Here is a 20,230-nt window from a genome sequence, read left to right as displayed (position 1 = left end):
TTCTAATATCCTTATCATTTACAGTAGGGGGTACATTATCCCTTATAATACATGAGTGATACTCAGAGTTCCCTGTATAACTCAGCCTGCAGCCTTGTGCCTTTATATGGTCACAGAACAACCCCTCAGTGACTTCTAATATCCTTATCATTTACAGTAGGGGGTACATTATCCCTTATAATACATGAGTGATACTCAGAGTTCCCTGTATAACTCAGCCTGCAGCCTTGTGCCTTTATATGGTCACAGAACAACCCCTCAGTGACTTCTAATATCCTTATCATTTACAGTAGGGGGTACATTATCCCTTATAATACATGAGTGATACTCAGAGTTCCCTGTATAACTCAGCCTGCAGCCTTGTGCCTTTATATGGTCACAGAACAACCCCTCAGTGACTTCTAATATCCTTATCATTTACAGTAGGGGGTACATTATCCCTTATAATACATGAGTGATACTCAGAGTTCCCTGTATAACTCAGCCTGCAGCCTTGTGCCTTTATATGGTCACAGAACAACCCCTCAGTGACTTCTAATATCCTTATCATTTACAGTAGGGGGTACATTATCCCTTATAATTAAAGGAGTGATATGGTGACTGCATTTAAGGTCTAACATAAATAACCAGCAGCAGCCACGAGACTTCCGCTTTATATCAGGCCTGTCCATCCCCTCAGAGTTCACAGCGTTTGCTTCTCGCAGATACAGTCAATTAGCAATGTATTGGTTTTGCTTTTTCTTTGTGCACATTTCCATCGCTCAACAGTAAGCGGAGATTCTGTAGCCTGTAGATGGATCATAACTCGTTTACTGTCTATAAGAACAGAGTGGGGCCAACCAAAGAAATGGCCGCGCTTCCCGCGGAAATAAGAGACACGGGGAGGGACTCGGTTTCCTTGGTAACGTCTACGCCACGGCAAAAACACGTTTGGGCGCGCGCCTGACGTCATTTTAAAACCGTCACTAACTGTGAGTTGCGCGTACGCCAGTGTTTCAGTTTTGCCACCGGTCACGCATGCGCAGTGACACAGAGAGGGAGAAAGGGAGCCGGAAACGGGTATGAATGTGTTTCTATTCACATTGGGGAAGGGGATAAATGGTTATCGCTGGTCAGATACTTGGGCTAGTGATTACATTACCGTTATTCTGTATGACAGAGTTGCCTGGTCTAATTTTTAAAATCAGCAATAAAAACAGCCCAGGACTAGCCAAGAGTCACTACAAAAGTAGTAGCTGAAATATCTCCCAATATGTGCAGTGAGAAAGTCTAAAAAATAAGTGAATATATGGGAAAATACGCCTTTTGTAAATTTCCAGTTTTGCATATTTTTCCATGAAGCAAAATGTAAAAGATTCTCCCATCAGCAGGTCCCTAATTCATTTACAATTTCAATAAATATTGGTAAAACGGCTTCAACCTCTAGTCTTGGGTTGTCACGTTTTCTGTTGGCTAAACCCAAACAATGGGGGCGGGGCAGATATCATTGGGGGTGGAGCAGTGATCTTGGGGTGGGCATGATGACATCAGAGGCAGGCACAATGATGTCGTGGAGTTATGATGCTGAGTCAGGGTTATTACATCACTTATATGCGAATGGCTGGATTTCTGTGCAGTTTTCACAATGTTTTAAATGGGACAGAAAGTTTTGTACGGACAGCCCTTTGACAAACTGAGACGTCCAGTTGAAACCCTACCTCTATTTTGCCCGATGAGTAAGACCAATCCTTTAACTACATGTATGGGATCTATTATACAGAAATCACTTATCCAGGAAGCTCTGAAGCACAGCAATGCTCATTTGGGAAAACTATTTCTTATTTTTGATTAATTTCCTTATTTCTGTTTCTATAAAGGAGTAATTTTGTGTAAAAAATAAGAATGTACCAGTGCATTATACTCATTTAGATATAGAAGAATTGTTCTTAAAAAAGTAGTGTTTCAGGCTGATTTATTGAATATTTCTGCAAAAACCCCAATAATCCCTCCCTTCTCTTCCACTTGCTGCTCCCTGAATTCCCAGGCTGTGCACTCAGCTCACTGCACTGTAGGACAGGAACCAATCAGCAGCTAGCAGGACCTGATAGGGAACTGAAGCCTGTCTGTGCTTGTGTGACTGCAGGGCTGTGATTGGCTGTCCCCCTCCTACTGTGCTTCTGGCAGGGACACGCCCACCCCTCATGTGAAACACAGACAGGGACCAGAGAACATCTATAGGGAGCTCCAATAAAGGGGCTATTTTTAAAGATAATATTAATGTTTAGCCCCATGTAAAAGCAACACCATATATTACTTATAATTGCCTATGAAATTAGGGGTTTTTCATTTATCCTATATGTCTCCTTTAATAACAAGAAATTAACTGCACTTCATAATAACTAAACCATGTCCAGGTGAGTGATCTTGCTATTTCAGTGGTTTTCATGTGAACAGATTAATGTTCAGGATTCATAAGGCTGAAAACCGAACAGAAAGTTGAGACCCGAACAGGCTTTAGAAAAACCGAACTGTTCAGCTCAAAACCGAACAGATGGCAACCCTACTCTAGACATTTTGTTGGCCAGCAGATTTTTGCCCCAAAATTGTCTGAAATTGAGGGAAGTCACTGGAAAATGCAAGAATGGGACGGGATACTGGGGTACAGAGGCCAAAATCTGGTAACTCCCGACTTGTACAAAAGTCAGTCTCTTTGCATGCTGGGTATTGTAGTTTTACATTCAACTTGGCAGTTGGGAAAACAACATTACCCAACATGCATTGAGAGACACAGGCTTGGCACATTAGGGCAAGAAAAAACTTTGGCTGGTTTTCAAACTACAAATCAGCCAAAGGCTCAAAAAGTAGCCCAAATCCGTACCTCGGCTAGTTTGTACTTTCAAAACCCGCTTGGGCTTTAAATTAGTAGCCCATTTTGGCTGGAAAACCACCAGCTTGGCAACCCTGCTGTATGGCATTGCAAGTGTAAGCGCAGATATGAAAGGACTACAAGTCCCAGCATCCCCTAATAAATAGTGCCTAGTGTGGTATATCGGGATTTGTAGCCCAGGCTCCGCGAAAATACACATCGCTCTTATAAATTCATATGTAACTGTTAATAAATTCATGCATATATTTTCGTAATTGGCCTTTACTTAAAGGTTCATTCCATAGCAATGTCTATGGTAAATTCACTTGAGCAGCAGCAGATGTACAGCAGGATGGTGGGGCCTCTTTAAAAGTTATCTACTTCTGACAGAGTCTTGCCTTGTCATCCAATTAAATCTGCCGTACAGCGAATGTGAATATTAATGGCAAAGCAGTTGATGAAGAGGCACGCTGCAGGCTCCACTGGTTTCTGTGCTGCTGTGTTGCATGCACCAAGGTATCTGGCAGTTAGTTATGCAGGATGAGGGTTTATTATGGGGAAGAGGTAGAGCAGCCTCAGTGTGGTCCTGATCTTCTGGTGGGATAGACAACCAGCAGCACAAGCAGTTGAAGTCCCATCTCTAGCAGAAAGCTAAGGGACAGGATGATTCCCGAGTTACCAGTGGACTTGCCTTGGGTCACATGTTTTTGTCACCCAATGAGGTTAGTTCCTGGTGTGCCTGGTTTATAGGCATTGCTAATGAGACTTTGCATTAATCACTGTGTCTCTTCTCTCCATACACAGATATTATGAGTTTCATGGATTGAGTCCCGTTACTGGGGGTCCTGAACAATCACCATGACGACGATCTGTGTGGCCCTACGGACGTGTGTGCGGCATAATCCACCTGTGGTCTGTTTCTTCGTGTGCTTAGCTTCCCTTGCCATTACTCTTTTGTCCTTATCACTACTTATAATGCAGCGGAGCGATACCAAGGCAGGGAGTCCCTATGATGACTATGGGGATACGACTGCTCCGGTGCCTGACACTCATTCCATGGATATGTTGCTGGACTGGGAAGCCCTGCTCTATGGCATTAGCTCTCGGATTGTTTGCCCCATGGCTACAGTTACAGGAGTCACAACTTCTCCAGCTGAGCATTCTGGGAATATCAGTACTGTGACCACACTGGTCAGGCTGAACGTGACTCCGTTTGACCCGTCGATCCTGGACTCTGCTATTCTGATTTCTGTGACAGGTGCCAAGTTGGGGCTGACAGGTACTAAGTCTGGGGAGGGGCCACTTACTGGCGGGGGTCTCCTCTCAGATAACAGTAACATAGTCCTGCTAACTGGCAATTCATTTTATTATACAGGTAAAGGGGCAAATACTAATATGAGCATCGCAATATTGCCCATCAGCGGCAGAGAGACGTGCAATGACACAACAAGTTGTTTAAGCAAATATTGTGTCTCTATCTCTGGCCCTAAATCTATGCTGCCCCAGACCAAGTGAGTACAAGCTGTGTCTCCTTTGTACAGAAACCCATCTGCACTATGTAGCACTATCACTCACACATAGAAACCCACCTGCACTATGTAGCACTATCACTCACACACACAAACCCACCTGCACTATGTAGCACTATCACTCACACATAGAAACCCACCTGCACTATGTAGCACTATCACTCACACACACAAACCCACCTGCACTATGTAGCACTATTACTCACACATAGAAACCCACCTGCACTATGTAGCACTATCACTCACACACACAAACCCACCTGCACTATGTAGCACCATCACTCTCACACACAAACCCACCTGCACTATGTAGCACCATCACTCACACATAGAAACCCACCTGCACTATGTAGCACTATCACTCACACACACAAACCCACCTGCACTATGTAGCACCATCACTCTCACACACAAACCCACCTGCACTATGTAGCACCATCACTCACACATAGAAACCCACCTGCACTATGTAGCACTATCACTCACACACACAAACCCACCTGCACTATGTAGCACCATCACTCACACACACAAACCCACCTGCACTATGTAGCACCATCACTCACACATAGAAACCCACCTGCACTATGTAGCACTATCACTCACACACACAAACCCACCTGCACTATGTAGCACCATCACTCACACACACAAACCCACCTGCACTATGTAGCATTATCACTCACACACACAAACTCACCTGCACTATGTAGCACCATCACTCACACACACAAACCCACCTGCACTATGTAGCATCATCACTCACACATAGAAACCCACCTGCACTATGTAGCACCATCACTCACACACACAAACCCACCTGCACTATGTAGCACCATCACTCACACACACAAACCCACCTGCACTATGTAGCACCATCACTCACACATAGAAACCCACCTGCACTATGTAGCACCATCACTCACACACACACAAACCCACCTGCACTATGTAGCACCATCACTCACACACACAAACCCACCTGCACTATGTAGCACCATCACACAGACACACAAACCCACCTGCACTATGTAGCACCATCACGCAGACACACAAACCCACCTGCACTATGTAGCACCATCACTCACACATAGAAACCCACCTGCACTATGTAGCACCATCACTCACACACACACAAACCCACCTGCACTATGTAGCACCATCACTCACACACAAAGCCACCTGCACTATGTAGCACCATCACTCACACACACAAACCCACCTGCACTATGTAGCACCATCACTCACACACACAAACCCACCTGCACTATGTAGCACCATCACTCACACATAGAAACCCACCTGCACTATGTAGCACCATCACTCACACACACAAACCCACCTGCACTATGTAGAACCATCACTCACACATAGAAACCCACCTGCACTATGTAGCACCATCACTCACACACACAAACCCACCTGCACTATGTAGCACCATCACTCAGACACACACACCCACCTGCACTATGTAGCACCATCACTCACACACACAAACCCACCTGCACTATGTAGCACCATCACTCACACACACAAACCCACCTGCACTATGTAGCACCATCACTCACACATAGAAACCCACCTGCACTATGTAGCACTATCACTCACACACAGAAACCCACCTGCACTATGTAGCACTATCACTCACACACACAAACCCACCTGCACTATGTAGCACTATCACTCACTCACAGAAACCCACCTGCACTATGTAGCACTATCACTCACACACAGAAACCCACCTGCACTATGTAGCACCATCACTCACACATAGAAACCCACCTGCACATGTAGCACTATCACTCACACACAGAAACCCACCTGCACTATGTAGCACTATCACTCACACACACAAACCCACCTGCACTATGTAACACCATCACTCACACATATAAATCCACCTGCACTATGTAGCACTATCACTCACACACAGAAACCCACCTGCACTATGTAGCACTATCACTCACACACAGAAACCCACCTGCACTATGTAGCACTATCACTCACACACAGAAACCCACCTGCACTATGTAGCACCATCACTCACACATAGAAACCCACCTGCACTATGTAGCACCATCACTCACACACAGAAACCCACCTGCACTATGTAGCACCATCACTCACACACAGAAACCCACCTGCACTATGTAGCACCATCACTCACACATAGAAACCCACCTGCACTATGTAGCACTATCACTCACACACACAAACCCACCTGCACTATGTAGCACTATCACTCACACACACAAACCCACCTGCACTATGTAGCACTATCACTCACCACACACAAAGCACCATCACTCACACATAGCACCCATCACCACACATAGAAACCCACCTGCACTATGTCCATCACTCACACATAGACCCACCTGCACTATGTAGCACTATCACTCACACACACACTCACTATGTGAAACCCACCTGCACTTGTAGCACCATCACTCACACAAACCCACCTGCACTAGATGTAGCACACACACACCCACCTGCACTATGTAGCACCATCACTCACACATAGAAACCCACCTGCACTATGTAGCACCATCACTCACACATAGAAACCCACCTGCACTATGTAGCACCATCACTCACACACACAAACCCACCTGCACTATGTAGCACTATCACTCACACACACAAACCCACCTGCACTATGTAGCACCATCACTCAGACACACACACCCACCTGCACTATGTAGCACCATCACTCACACACACAAACCCACCTGCACTATGTAGCACCATCACTCACACATAGAAACCCACCTGCACTATGTAGCACCATCACTCACACACACAAACCCACCTGCACTATGTAGCACCATCACTCAGACACACACACCCACCTGCACTATGTAGCACCATCACTCACACACACAAACCCACCTGCACTATGTAGCACCATCACTCACACACACAAACCCACCTGCACTATGTAGCACCATCACTCACACACACAAACCCACCTGCACTATGTAGCACCATCACTCACACACACAAACCCACCTGCACTATGTAGCACCATCACTCACACACACAAACTCACCTGCACTATGTAGCACCATCACTCACACTCAAAAACCCAACAGTACAATGTATTATAATTTTTACGCTCCCATAACTCCCGTTTATTTGCTGTATCCTGATTTGTGCAACTAACGGTCTCCCTGTTCTCTATTGCTCTTGACAAAGGTCTGTACACTGCCCTATGACTGACACCAAACCCCAGCTGCTGGCAGAGATGAAGGTGATGGACCAGGATGCATTGCTCCCTTCCACCTGTTATAGGATGGTGTATAATTCCAGTTCTGCAATGAATATGACTGTGTTTCAGGTGAGCTGAGTTTCCTGCATTGGAATGTGCTGGGTTGCTAAAAACTCCTGTGTAACAGGGAAAATCACACACATTATGGTTGTGACCTCGCCATTATTTTTGAAGTGAAGTTTTGTGTGTAGTACAAGTAGAGCAGAAGTTTGGTACCAGGGCAGTACAATAAGGGTATTGGGTGGGTAGCAGGTAGGTAAATGCAGGTGTGGTTGAGCATTTCAGCTCCTCCCCTTCTAAGTGCCCTCAGATGATGCCAATTGGACGCTTTAGGAGGGCAGTAGCTAGCACACTGGGGTGCGAGAAAAATACTTTGTGTGGCAGGTCTGGGTGTTTCAATCCAATTACAGCTGTGGTTAACCAGTGTAATATATTCTTTATACTTCACTCCCAAGATGCACAACTCTATGGTGGATACTGTTATCCTTAAAGGACTTTTTCACCTTTAAATTATGACATAGAGAGTGATATTCTGAGACAATTTGCAATTTATTTCATTTTTTATTATTTGTGGTTTTTTGACTTATTTAGCTTTTTTTTCAGCAGCTCTCCAGTTTGCAATGTCAGCAAGCTGGTTGCTAGGGTCCAAATTACCCTAGCAACCATGCACTGATTTCAAATTGGAGACTGGAATAGGAGAGGCCTGATGAGTAATAAAATAAAAAGTAGCAATAACAATACATTTGTAGCCTTAGATGGGTCATTTTAAACGGATTAGCCAAATGATTAAAAAAACTTTAAACAATAAGACCAATTGAAAAGTTGCTTAGAACTGGCCATTCTATAACATACAAAAGTTAACTTAAAGGTGAGCCACCCCTTTAAACCCTATGATATTGTGTAAGTGCTGGTTGTGCCATGGGACTCCTCCCTCCCCTAATGCTTTGCTCTGTAGTGTGTCGTTTATTTGGATTTTTTACTCTCTCTCTACAGGTGGACAGGTCCTTATGTAAAAGACACGTGATGTACAGCCTGTTCTTTGTGGTGGGCTCATTCATCACCCTTCTCATAGTAGTCTTGATATGGGCACCGACTGGACACAACATGAAGCCCAAGGAGCTACTGTGAATATATATATATATGTCTATGGCACAATAAAGTCACTTGCTTTATGGGGAAATGATGGAGACTGGTTTGTAGTGTGAGCGAAGGCGCAACTCCTGGGAATATGAGTGCCAATATTAGTGTTATAAAGCTGAAACATCCCTCCTGTATCCTCCTCCTGTGATCTTAGAGTGCCGACATATGCCGTAGCTCTGTACATAGCAGCACTACTGAAACCGAATGGATTGGGGGCATCCAGCTCACAGATCAGAGTTTGGTCCGACATCATGGGAGAAACCAATGTATCATCGCAGAGGCAAAGCTCACCTTCCTTATATTGCCTCATTCTGTACAAAATTACAATTGAAGGGGAAGTTGTCCTTTCAGTATTAATGTAGGCCTGCTGTTTTTCCTTACTACCAAGCTGTATTCCTTTTTGCCTTTATATTCAATCCACTTGATAGACCCACAACGGCTTCTGGTAAAACATTTTTCAAGGGCTGACATTTTAAAGAAAGACATTTATTCCCCTATATGTGTTATATTAAAACACTTTCCCTGCGAAGGAGGGTCATTAAAGGAAACATACAGGATATATTAAACACCCCTAATTTTGTAGGCAATAATGAATACTATATGGTGCTGGTTTTACTTTTGGCTTTAAATTAATATTATCTTCAAAATTAGCCCCTTTATTAGAGCTCCCTATAGATGTCCGTGGTCGTGTCCGAACAGTCCCTGCCAGAAGAAGAGCGGGTGTTGACTTGCGCATTAAAATAAACAATGACAATGGCGGGGACTGAGTTCAAGGAATCATTGAATCTATTTTACTTATTGATATAAAATAATCTATATATGGAAATAAACTGCACAAAAAGTCTCAATCGGCTGCAGTGGCAGAACTACCAGGGGTGCAGGGTGTGCGATTGCACCGGGGACCGCCCCCCCTCGGAAGTTTGGGCATATGCAAATCCACACCTGGGCCCTGCATCATCGCCCCCTTATGCCAGACGTGGCGCCTCTACAACCAGCAGAAGGTAAGTGTTGGTAGCTTTGCCCTTCCCGAGGAACACCCTGATGTCTTCACTACTCACCGACAGCTTCACCCTGGGGCCCTGGTTTCCACCGTCGCTCCTCTCCCAGATCTGCCCTACTGCCTCCGCAGTGCAGCCCTCCTCTCATGTCCACCCCACAGGAGATCAGGACAGGAGCACAGGAAGGAGGGCAGCAGCTTGGGGTAACAATACTTTGCCCTTCTGTGGCCTGGAGGAAGCTTTAAATGCTTAAAATCTTTCAATTTGATACATTTCTTCATTTGAATAAAGGTTCATCATTTACTGCAGGCTCCCTACGTTATTAATGTCTGTCACCGAGCAGTTTTATTTCTTTTTTTCATTTTTTTTTTTAAATAACTGCTATTTGGCATTTTGCACTATGAAGACCTGTCTGATGAGGAAAATCAAACCTGGCAATGGGGTCCTTGTCCAACTGGATTGTCAAACCTGTCTGATAGATACAGTAAGTGTCTAATTTGTGGCTACACATTGCTTATATCAGCCTGGCCTAATGGGTGCCCCTTCTATTAACCAGCAGCTTATGGGCACTTACTATTGGCACTACATCTATATAATAATTATCTTCAGAAATGTCTACATACACATATATATATATATATATACATACACTGTATATTACTATCTTATCTACAATATAATGTCACAGACTCCTGCTGGAAGGGGAGCTGCCATAGTGAATATAACAAATAACTGGTTGAGTAGAATAACTGGGGGAGCAGCACATGGTACAGAAACCCTTATACTTTCCTCATGTCCAATAAGCCCCATTCAGCCTTGAATGTCATTTCCAAATGGAATTGTTATTGTGGCAGATGCAGCCCAGAGTGTGTTAAGGTGGCCATACACGAGCCAATATAAGCTGCCGACAGACCAAGTTGGCAGCTTATTGGCCCGTGTATGGGGCGCCCCGACGGGCTTCCCCGATCGATTCGGCCAGATCTTGATTGGATGGGACAAAAAATCCCGTCGGATCGCGGCCGCATCTGTTCGTTTCCCATGCGTTAGGATCTGATCGTTGGGCCCTAGGGCCCACGGTCGGATCAGCCCGATATTGCCCACCTCAAAGTGGGCATATCGGAGAGAGATCCGCTCGTTTGGCGACATCGCCAAACGAGCGGATCTCTCCGTGTATGGCCACCTTTACTCTGTGTCTCATCCCCCTCCCCCAGCCTGACATTGATACAGTGTCCCAAGTGGAGAGATAAATAGGTGAGTGCTGATTGGCTGCTTTCCATGGGACACATTGCTGCACTCAGGGTCTGTGATTTGGGGATGATTGTGTATGTTCTATAGTTCTGCTTCTATAGTGTCACGCTCATCCCTAATCACAACTAGGGATGCACCGAATACAGGATTCAGACTTTTTCAGCAGGATTCAAATTCGGCCGAATCCTTCTGCCCAACCGAACCCTAATTTGCATATGCAAATTAGGGATGGAAGGGAAATTGCTTGACTTTTTGTCACAAAAGAAGGAAGTAAAACATGGTTTCCCCTTCCCTAATTTGCATATGCAAATTAGGATTTGGTTTGGTATTCGGCCGAATCTTTCGCAAAGGATTCCGGGGTACGCCGAATCCAAAATAGTGGATTGAGTGCATCCCTAATGACAACATGTACCACCAATAACTGACCCCTCCCTGAGTGCTGCAGCCAAACTACCCCTGTACTGTGTTACTTGCCTGGGTCTGCGACCCCCACACTCCCTCCTCTCACTCACCTGCCCATATTATACCCGGGGCTCCCTTATTTCTCTGGGGGAAGGATTTCTATTGATCCCCAACAATTGGCACAAATGTCAGGGAGAGAAATGAAGCGGAGCCTTTCCGGGGAGCGGGACTGACTTCCCAGGAGCTGCTCTGGGCAATATATGCAGCAGCCAATAGAATGAGAATCAGCGGCACAGACACGCCCACATACTGGGGCCCCGATCCCATACAAACTGGGCCCATTTCTACTCAGAGCCAATAGAAATATGATCCCAATATTCAGCCTCACAGGCACCTCCGCACTACAGGTTAGAGACTAGGGACAGAGTGAAGGGGCGGGGAAATAAGAATCAGCCAATAGAAAGGAAGATATATACCGACACGTGACCAATCAGGCCACAGGAGATGTATATAAGGAGGACGCGGAAAACAAGACTAGGAAAGCCGTTTTCTCAGCTGCACTTGCAGTAACCTGTCCGTTCTCTACTCGTGCAGAATACTGAGCACAGATAAACCAAGTGAAGGTCTTTATTATACGCGGCGATTTTCTACGGGCCAGTGACACAGACGGTACGCGAGAAGCAACCGGAAGTGAGACACCTTTTCACAAATATCGGCTTTCGGTTTCAAACCCTGTGGTCGGCTGGGCCGTCTGTCACGTGACGACGCTGCAGCTTTGTGGAATCGTAAATTTCGACCTATAACGACAGCAGCCTTTTATCCGGAAGTGACGTGATGCGTGTACTCTAGCCTTTTACCGCACTGTAGTTGGAGGAGACGGAAGTGTGTGCTTGTGATCATTTCCGGTCCGTGCTGCCCGCGGGAGAGTGGGAGCGGTCTGAGGCGGGTGAGTGTTTATTGTGAGATATCGGGAGGGAGAAGCAACCCGGTGTTTATAAGCTCTGCTCTTTTCCTTTCATTGGTTTGGGGGTGAGTTTGCCGCATCCAGTTACATCCACTGCAGCCTGACCAGCCTCGAGCTCCCCGGATACTGACCTGTAACTCCCAGCATCCTCTCTGTTCTGCTTCAGCAGCTTCTGTCTGTACAGGAAATAGATGCTCATGCTGCAGACTCTCAGTGTGACCCTCTCAGCCACTCTTTCCCTTCAATGGGCTCTTCCTGCAGCCGCCTGTGACCCCTCTGTGTCATATTTGTCTCTTCCCTTTGTGACTGAAGGAAAACTCATACAGGGCAGTCATTCAGCAATGAGAATCCACTACAGAAATGTGTTTAAAGGAGAACTCAACCCTTTAATGTTACAGGGCGACCCTTTTGAAATAAAAAAGTGGTATAAAGGGGATCCCTTTATTGGCTCCCTTATTGGCTAACGAATATAATCATAGCAAGCTTTCTGAACATTTGTGTTCCTTTTTCAAGCTGATTACAATGATGCTGTGTTGTTCTCTGGTGTGTGTGTGTGTGTGTATATATATATATATATATATATATATATATATATATATATATATATATATATATATATATATATATTATAATCAGTTCATAGGTCACATGACCAACATAAAGGAATATCAATGTATGTGTGAGGTGTAAAGTAATTTACGAGGGGATCTGCAAGAGACCAGCAGATAAGGTACAAGATAATGTGGGTCAAAGAGACGGAGTATTAATTAGGGCTGAATTATTGAAGAGTAGAATCAAAGGAATTCCATATGATCTCTTAGGCCATATCCAGACATGTTGGGATTCCTGACCTGGTGCAGTCTTTTCTTAGTCCACATAATTAGCCAGAAATCCAAGGCCCAGGTTTGGGCTAATTATGTGGACTAAGAAAGGACTGCACCAGGTCAGGAATCCCAACATGTGTTCATTGTAATCGGCTTGAAAAAGGAACTAAAATGTTCTGAAAGCTTATGATTCTATTAGTTAGGTATCACCTTTATACCACTTTTTTTTTATTTCAAAAGGGTTGCCCTGTACTGGCTAACACGGTACAGCAACTTTACCTGCAATCCTTTAAGAAAAAATGCCCCATGTAGACCCCCCCCAGCCTGACTGCCCCCCGGGGAAATGCCCCATACTTTATACATTGTTTCTGACATCCAGGTTCCACGCAGCCATCTTGTGGGTTTTCTTCTTCCGGCGCTTCGGTAATGTTCATGAGTTTTGGCGCATGCGCAGTTGTCACAAACCAGCAAATTGCTTCAACGGCGCATGCACCGGCATGCCGAAGACCCGGAAGATAGCTGCGTGGTACTCTGATGCCAGAATCTGTGCCAAGGGGTAAGTATAATGTATGGGGCATTTCCCCGGGGGCAGTTAGGCAGGAGGGTGGTGGGTACGGGTTAATTTCTTAAAGAGTTTGATTCTTTATTAAAGGAACAGTAACACCAAAAAATTAAGTGTTTTAAAAGTAATGAAAATATAATGTACTGTTGTCTTGCACTGGTAAAATTGATGTTTGCTTCAGAAAGGCTACTATAGTTCATATAAACAAGCTGCTGTGTAGCCATGGCGGGAACTGTAAAAGGACTACAGGTTAAATAGTGTAAAACAGATATCACCAGTATGTTCTACAGATCTTATCTGCTGTGTAACCTGAGCCTTTTTTTCCTTTGAATGGCTGCCCCATTGCTATCAGACAAAAATAGATCACCAGTACCTTATTGTGCTTCAAATGGGTTATTCCCAACTTTTATTGCAAGGTGCTTCAGACCCTGTACACCCGATCAAACGTTTCGTAACCCAAATGGCCCTTCCTCGGTGATTGTGCATCAGAAAGAAAGAGTTTGTGCAATATATAGCAAAAGTCACAGTGCCCTCTAGTGGGATGAACAATTGTTAAAGGAGACATTTTGTTTAAAAAGAAATAAAAAAAAAATTGTGCCAGTGCATTATACTCATTAAGATATAGAAGAATTGTGCTTAAAAAAAAAAAAGTAGTGTTTCGGGCCATGTTGGAATGCTGAACAAAATGGCAGCATAACTTTGGAGCACCGCTCTCCCTCAGCCCCAAAAGCAAGCAGTTTAGCAACAATTAGCAGCAAAGAAACGTATTAACCTCAGAGCCATCATCGGGGAAAAGAAAATAAAGAACACAGACAGTGGTAAACGGAGCCCAACAATATCAATAGGAGACAGGCCGAGACTCTGCGTGTACCACCAGTAAGCGCAGTGGGAAAAACTGTATCCCAGCGATCCACCCCGCAAGCAGAAAAGCATCACCTCACACAGAGAGGAATGACCCGCTAGGTGAGAGCTACCGACAAACCGGACAGTTCAGAGCCGAGCACAGCACAAATCGGCATAGGAACGGGTGATGGTAAGCGGTCACGTGGCACTAACCTCCAAGTCGCACTGCTCCAGACACACAACATGGAAGGCATTGCCACGCCATATACACTCTCCTGCCATGCAGATCACACCTGCATTAACACCTGGCAGCAAGTGGAACCTTCTTCCCCCCCCCCCACCCCAAAAAAGGGGAAAATAAAACCAAAAAAGGGGGGGGGGGAGGAAGAAAAAAAAAACCCCACAAGGGGCCATACAGCTATCCACAGCATACGACTACAGTGAGGAGATATGCAAGAGAGACTAACCAACTCAGAAGCACAGATTCAAGATCTTCAATTACAATAAAAGGAGCTAAAAGATTCACAGGAAGACTTGGAGAACTGCTCCAGATGGAACAATATACGCAATAGAAGCGTCCCGGAAACGGTTCAACTAGTCTTTCCTGAAAAGATACTTTAAACAATTACTGAATTTACAAGGGAGTGACCTACTGATGGACCGAGCTCTTACAGTGAGACCAAAGAACAATGCACCCCCTAGGAACATCTCAGCTCACTCTAGGACAGGAACAAGTAAAATGCTTTTTAAAGGGTTTCTTGTTCGTCACTGTACATTGTAATGAATGTAATGAAGTATAATACTAAAATATAAGTGTATCACAATATGTCTCCTTTAATTCCAGGGTCATTTCCAGGCCAGTCCCTCCCACAAGGATCCAATGGGAATGTGGGAGGAAGCGAGTGACACAGGGATGAAGGGGGGGAAGAAGGAGGATAAACATGAGGAGCGGGGGAAGAAAGAGAAAATCCTGAATCTCACACTGGAGATAATCTATCTGCTGACTGGAGAGGTGAGGGGCACTGTGACTGGCACACTGACAGGAGACTGTCTGTCTGTACAAAGGGGGTCTCTCTGCAGCTCAAACACCATTCTCTCTTCCTTTCAATATTTAGCACTACATCCCTAGGAAGAAGTCAGATGATGGGGGGGCCCTGCATGCCCCTGGCTCCGTCATACAGAAGGAAAATAACAAGAATGACAAGAAGATCCTGGAACTCATGTCCAACATCATCCAGCTGCTGACTGGAGAGGTGGGTACAGCGGCCCCTTATTGTTTAGTAACAGTGGATGATAATCCCTTTCTCTGGCTGGGGGATGACTGGAACATTGTGTGTGACAGGTTGCCATAAGGACTCATCATGTTTCCATCTATTTTTCCTTGCAGGAGAATTTTAATAAAGACACTGCCCTTATCACAGAAGGGATGAAGGAGGAGTCTCAGCAGCTCCACCCACTGGGTGAGTAATGGGCACAGGATACAAAATATCAGAAGCTGGTGTGTAAGGGAATTAATTAGGAGGAACAGTACAAGGGATGTGTGGGAACAACAGAAACACAAATGAGCTGCTGACAGTAAAGCAGGAGCAGTGAGTTACATATGATGGTTACACAGTAATACTGGTGATATGGGGACAGGATACTAAGGAGCAGTTTGTACATAAGGAAAGATCATTAGATGTTTATCCGGGTTGGGAGAAATATCCCAAGTGGACAGACCTACTCAGATTCCAGCTGATCTCCCAAGCATTGTAAGCATTTGGGATCTAGCAGCCCACTCAGCTGGTCAGTCTCTTCTCTGCTGGTACCGCTGCTGTTGTTTGTCTTTTGCCACAGTGAGACTGGACTAGGCATTAAGGCTTTATATCTGACGTTTCATACTGTATCTAAGCCTTTTGGGGTGACAGGAAATGCAGGAACAGAAGAAGCACAACTAACACAATGAATCCCTTCATATATGTATAAAATGTGATAATGATTTCTCATGCTTGTGTCTTTGCCAGACTGTGAATATGAAGATAAGAGAGATATTACAACTGATCTGGGAGGAACATTATGTTATAATAATGAGCCAAGCAAGATTGGGGCTGAAGGAGCAGAATTGTGTGCCGATGGAAATATCACAAACCCTGAAATTGAGATTAAAGATGAAGTGGATTCATGTGAAGGGGGAAACCAATCAGATTGTAGCATTAATCCACTTACAGAACAGATACAGGGTACAGATACCTATTCTCCTCCTATCATGGGATGCAGCTTGAATAACAGATTTGCAGACAGGTATATATCAGATGATATAAAAGTGGAGGTGGCTCCATGTGAAGAAAACCTTATTGTTTCAAAATCAATACAGGAAATCAGTACATCTGCTCCTATTATGGGAAGAGATACACATACTCCTATGATGGGATGCAGCCTAAATACCATCTTATTAGACAGTTATGTATCAACTGGTATTAAAGTGGAACTGGCTTTGAGCAAAGAGGGAGACCAATCAGATTGCAGCATTAATCCACTCACAGAACAGATACAGGGAACAGATACACCTACTCCTATCATGGGATGCAGCCTGAATAACAGTTTGGCAGATAATTATATACCAGATGGGATTAAAAAGGAAGAGGATTCATGGGAAGGAGTAATCCAATCAGATTGCAGCATTAATCCACTAACAGAACAGATACAGGGAACAGATACACCTACTCCTATGATGGGATGCAGCCTGAATAACAGTTTGGCAGATAATTATATACCAGATGGGATTAAAAAGGAAGAGGATTCATGGGAAGGCGGAAACCAATCAGATTGCAGCATTAATCCATTTATAGAAGAGACACAGGGAACAGATACACCTACTCCTGTCATGGGATGCAGCCTGGATAACCGTTTGACAGATAATTATATATCAGAAGGGATTAAAGAGGAAGAGACTTCATGTCAATATGGGATTAAAGAAGAAGACGATTCATGGGAAGGAGGAAGCCAATCAGATTTCAGCATTAATCCATGTACAGAACAGATACAGGGAATAGATGTACCTGATTCTAACATGGAGACCTATATCTGTTCTGAGTGCAATAAACACTTTAGAACTGAGACTGGTCTTCTCAAGCATCACAAAACTCACACAGGAGCAAAACCATTTGTCTGTTCTGTGTGTGAGAAACGTTTTGTGTCTAATGCAAAGCTTATTGTACATCAGAGAAGTCACACAGGAGAGAAACCGTTCCCTTGTCCTGAATGTGGGAAAAGTTTTACTCGTCGCTCAAACCTTAAGGATCATTTAAGAGGACACACCGGGGAGAAACCGTATTCTTGTGCTGTGTGTGGGGAGAGTTTTTCTTATCAATCAACCTTTAACAGACACTTCAGGGTACACACAGGAGAGAAACCATTTTCTTGCTCCCAATGTTATAAACATTTTACGTGTCAAGCAACTCTTACGGCGCATCAAAAAAGTCACGGAGTGAAAAAACCATACTCCTGTTCCGAATGTGGCAAATATTTTGCTCAGCGCTCTAAACTTGCAGAGCATCACCGAACTCACACAGGGGAGAAACCATTTTCCTGTTCTGATTGCGGGGCAAGGTTTACCTATCGCTCACTCTTAAGGAGACACAACAAAATCCACGCAGAAGGGAAATCGTTAATTTGCTCCGAATGTGGGAAACCGTTCACATCTGAGTCAGCTCTTACTGCACATCAAAGGAGTCACGGAGTGGAGAAACCGTTCTCTTGCACCGACTGTGAGAAATGTTTTGCTCAGCGCATGCATCTTATTGAGCACCAGAGGACTCACACAGGGGAGAAACCATTTTCTTGTACCGTGTGTGGGGAAATGTTTACATATCGCGCACAGTTTAGTAAGCACATGTTAAAACACAAGAGAAAACGCACAGAAGGGGAATCATTAGATTGCTCTCACTGTGGGAAGCATTTTACGTCTCGCTCAGATCTCACTGTACATCGAAAAAGTCATAAAGGGAAGAGTCCACTCCAGTGTAGCGACTGTGGGAAATGTTTTAAATACCAGTCCCAACTTGCTTCACATCAGAGAGTCCATACTGGAGAGAGACCTTATTCTTGTTCTGAATGTGGGAAAACATTTAAAGAACGCTCAGCCCTCAAAACCCACGAGAGAATTCACAACGGGAAGAAACCACTCACAAGTGGCTCTGACCTCCCTGCACATAGCACAGTTCAAACAGGAGAGAAATCGCACTTTTGTTCCGAGTGCGGGAAATGTTTCAGTGATCAGTCACATCTTAAAGCACATGAAAGAATACACACAGGAGACAAACCGTTTCCTTGCTCTGAATGTGGGAAACGTTTTATCTGGGCCTCAGACCTTAGAGTCCACCTTAGAGTTCATACAGGGGAGAAACCGTTCACTTGTACCGAATGTGGGCAATGTTTCACCCGTATTGCACACCTAAAGGAACATCTCAGAGTTCACACAGGAGGCAAACTATTCACTTGTACTAAATGTGGAAAATGTTTTGCACGACATTCCCTTCTTGTTGCGCATTCCCAGTTACACAAAGGGGAGAAACCATTGTCTGATAACAGTACTTTTACAGTAAAGACTGAGTAACATACAAGCATGATTCTACCAAAGTACAATGATTCACTGTTAATAAAATTGTACTGCTTTTATTGTGCTCAGAGTGCTCTTCTAAATTGAATTATCTCTTCATAGTAGTAGTTTAATACAGCGTTCAGGAATCACTCTCCACATCAGTAATACCAGAAGAGCAGGGGCTACTCCTATTGGTGTTGGTGTGAATGTGCAGGGCGGAGCTAAATGACATGCCAGCTGCGGGCAAGGATGCAGCTATCAAGCACAGGTTCAGAAATCAGATTTGAAAAGAGGCCCACAAGTAACTCCCACTTAACTGGGCCCTCCTCCTGGGATGGAAAATGGAGGCCAGTGAAATGGAGAGAGGCCGATGAGGTCAAGCTGAGTACAGCACCAGACGTAGAGGCATAAATGCTAGAAAGGTTGATCCAAGGTCAAAGGCGGTTAAAGGAGACATATAGGATAAATAAAAGAAAACCCCAACTTTGTAGGCAATAACACGTTACTATATGGTGCTGGTTTTACTTTTGGCTGTAAATTAATATTGTTTGAAACTAGCCCCATTATTTAAGCTCCCTATAGAACTGATATTGCCCCTGCTTCAAATCCGGACCCTGTGAGTTGCAGTTACACCAACCCCTCTGAGGCTAATTGACGAGGCTTCAGATGCGGTTTTTGCCTTCCTCTTGATCAACTAGCAGTTAGGCAGGTTATATACTGTCTTTTTTTCAACCTAATTACTATGTTACTATGTGTGTGTCTGTAAGACTGTTACATCAATGCAGAAGACGCCATGAGACAAGTAACCGGCCTATGGATTGTGTCGGCACCCCTGCAAGTCTGCTCTTGTATCCCCTTTAAGGAGACATTTTATGTAAAAACAAAATTGTACCAGGCAATTCAACTTTTTCAGATATAAAGGAATGTGATTTAAAAGGTGTTTCTGGTTGTTTTATTGTAAATTTCTGCAAAAACCTTACTAGTCCCGCCCATTTGTTCCACTTGCTGCTGCCTCCTTTCCC

At 44.5% G+C, this 20,230-nt stretch overlaps 3 protein-coding genes across 7 annotated transcripts in view; 2 read left to right on the top strand and 1 right to left on the bottom strand.

Moving 5' to 3' along the window:
- LOC108703744 (oocyte zinc finger protein XlCOF6) overlaps positions 1-20,230 on the bottom strand; it is an 81,901-nt gene that overhangs the window by 36,020 nt on the left and 25,651 nt on the right. The gene's annotated exons all lie outside the window — the stretch shown is intronic.
- On the top strand, positions 905-8,828 carry LOC108703782. The gene is made up of 5 exons (XM_018240095.2): positions 905-1,059; positions 3,650-4,124; positions 4,221-4,356; positions 7,576-7,717; positions 8,642-8,828. The coding sequence occupies exons 2-5, from the start codon at positions 3,704-3,706 to the stop codon at positions 8,774-8,776; spliced, it is 834 nt and encodes a 277-aa protein (XP_018095584.1). The 5' UTR covers positions 905-1,059; positions 3,650-3,703; the 3' UTR covers positions 8,777-8,828.
- LOC100191026 (zinc finger protein LOC100191026) lies at positions 11,907-20,144 on the top strand. 5 transcript variants are annotated; one of them, XM_018239976.2, is made up of 6 exons: positions 11,907-12,382; positions 13,604-13,780; positions 15,474-15,641; positions 15,745-15,882; positions 16,017-16,089; positions 16,633-20,144. In XM_018239976.2, exons 3-6 carry the CDS (start codon positions 15,510-15,512, stop codon positions 19,221-19,223), a joined length of 2,934 nt encoding a protein of 977 aa, XP_018095465.1. In that variant the 5' UTR covers positions 11,907-12,382; positions 13,604-13,780; positions 15,474-15,509; the 3' UTR covers positions 19,224-20,144. The 5 variants fall into 5 exon arrangements, with proteins under 5 accessions (XP_018095465.1, XP_018095464.1, XP_018095466.1 ...); XM_018239975.2 differs by lacking the exon at positions 13,604-13,780 and having other exon boundaries at positions 11,908-12,382; XM_018239977.2 differs by lacking the exons at positions 11,907-12,382; positions 13,604-13,780 and adding an exon at positions 12,449-12,465.

This window comes from Xenopus laevis, chromosome 9_10L (genome assembly GCF_017654675.1).
Source record: "Xenopus laevis strain J_2021 chromosome 9_10L, Xenopus_laevis_v10.1, whole genome shotgun sequence".
Taxonomy (NCBI): domain Eukaryota; kingdom Metazoa; phylum Chordata; class Amphibia; order Anura; family Pipidae; genus Xenopus; species Xenopus laevis.
Note: the sequence above shows the minus strand (reverse complement) of the source record. Positions and strands in the feature narration are given on the sequence as shown.

Excerpts from the sequence above, each read along its gene's own strand:
- LOC108703782 (XM_018240095.2), top strand. The coding sequence starts at position 3,704 with ATGACGACGATCTGTGTGGCCCTACGGACGTGTGTGCGGCATAATCCA. Across the intron at positions 4,357-7,575 it reads TCTATGCTGCCCCAGACCAA|GTCTGTACACTGCCCTATGA; the intron begins GTGAGTACAAGC and ends CTCTTGACAAAG. Across the intron at positions 7,718-8,641 it reads TGAATATGACTGTGTTTCAG|GTGGACAGGTCCTTATGTAA; the intron begins GTGAGCTGAGTT and ends CTCTCTCTACAG.
- LOC100191026 (XM_018239974.2), top strand. The coding sequence starts at position 15,319 with ATGCACCCCCTAGGAACATCTCAGCTCACTCTAGGACAGGAACAA. Across the intron at positions 15,883-16,016 it reads TCCAGCTGCTGACTGGAGAG|GAGAATTTTAATAAAGACAC; the intron begins GTGGGTACAGCG and ends TTTTCCTTGCAG. Across the intron at positions 16,090-16,632 it reads TCAGCAGCTCCACCCACTGG|ACTGTGAATATGAAGATAAG; the intron begins GTGAGTAATGGG and ends TGTCTTTGCCAG.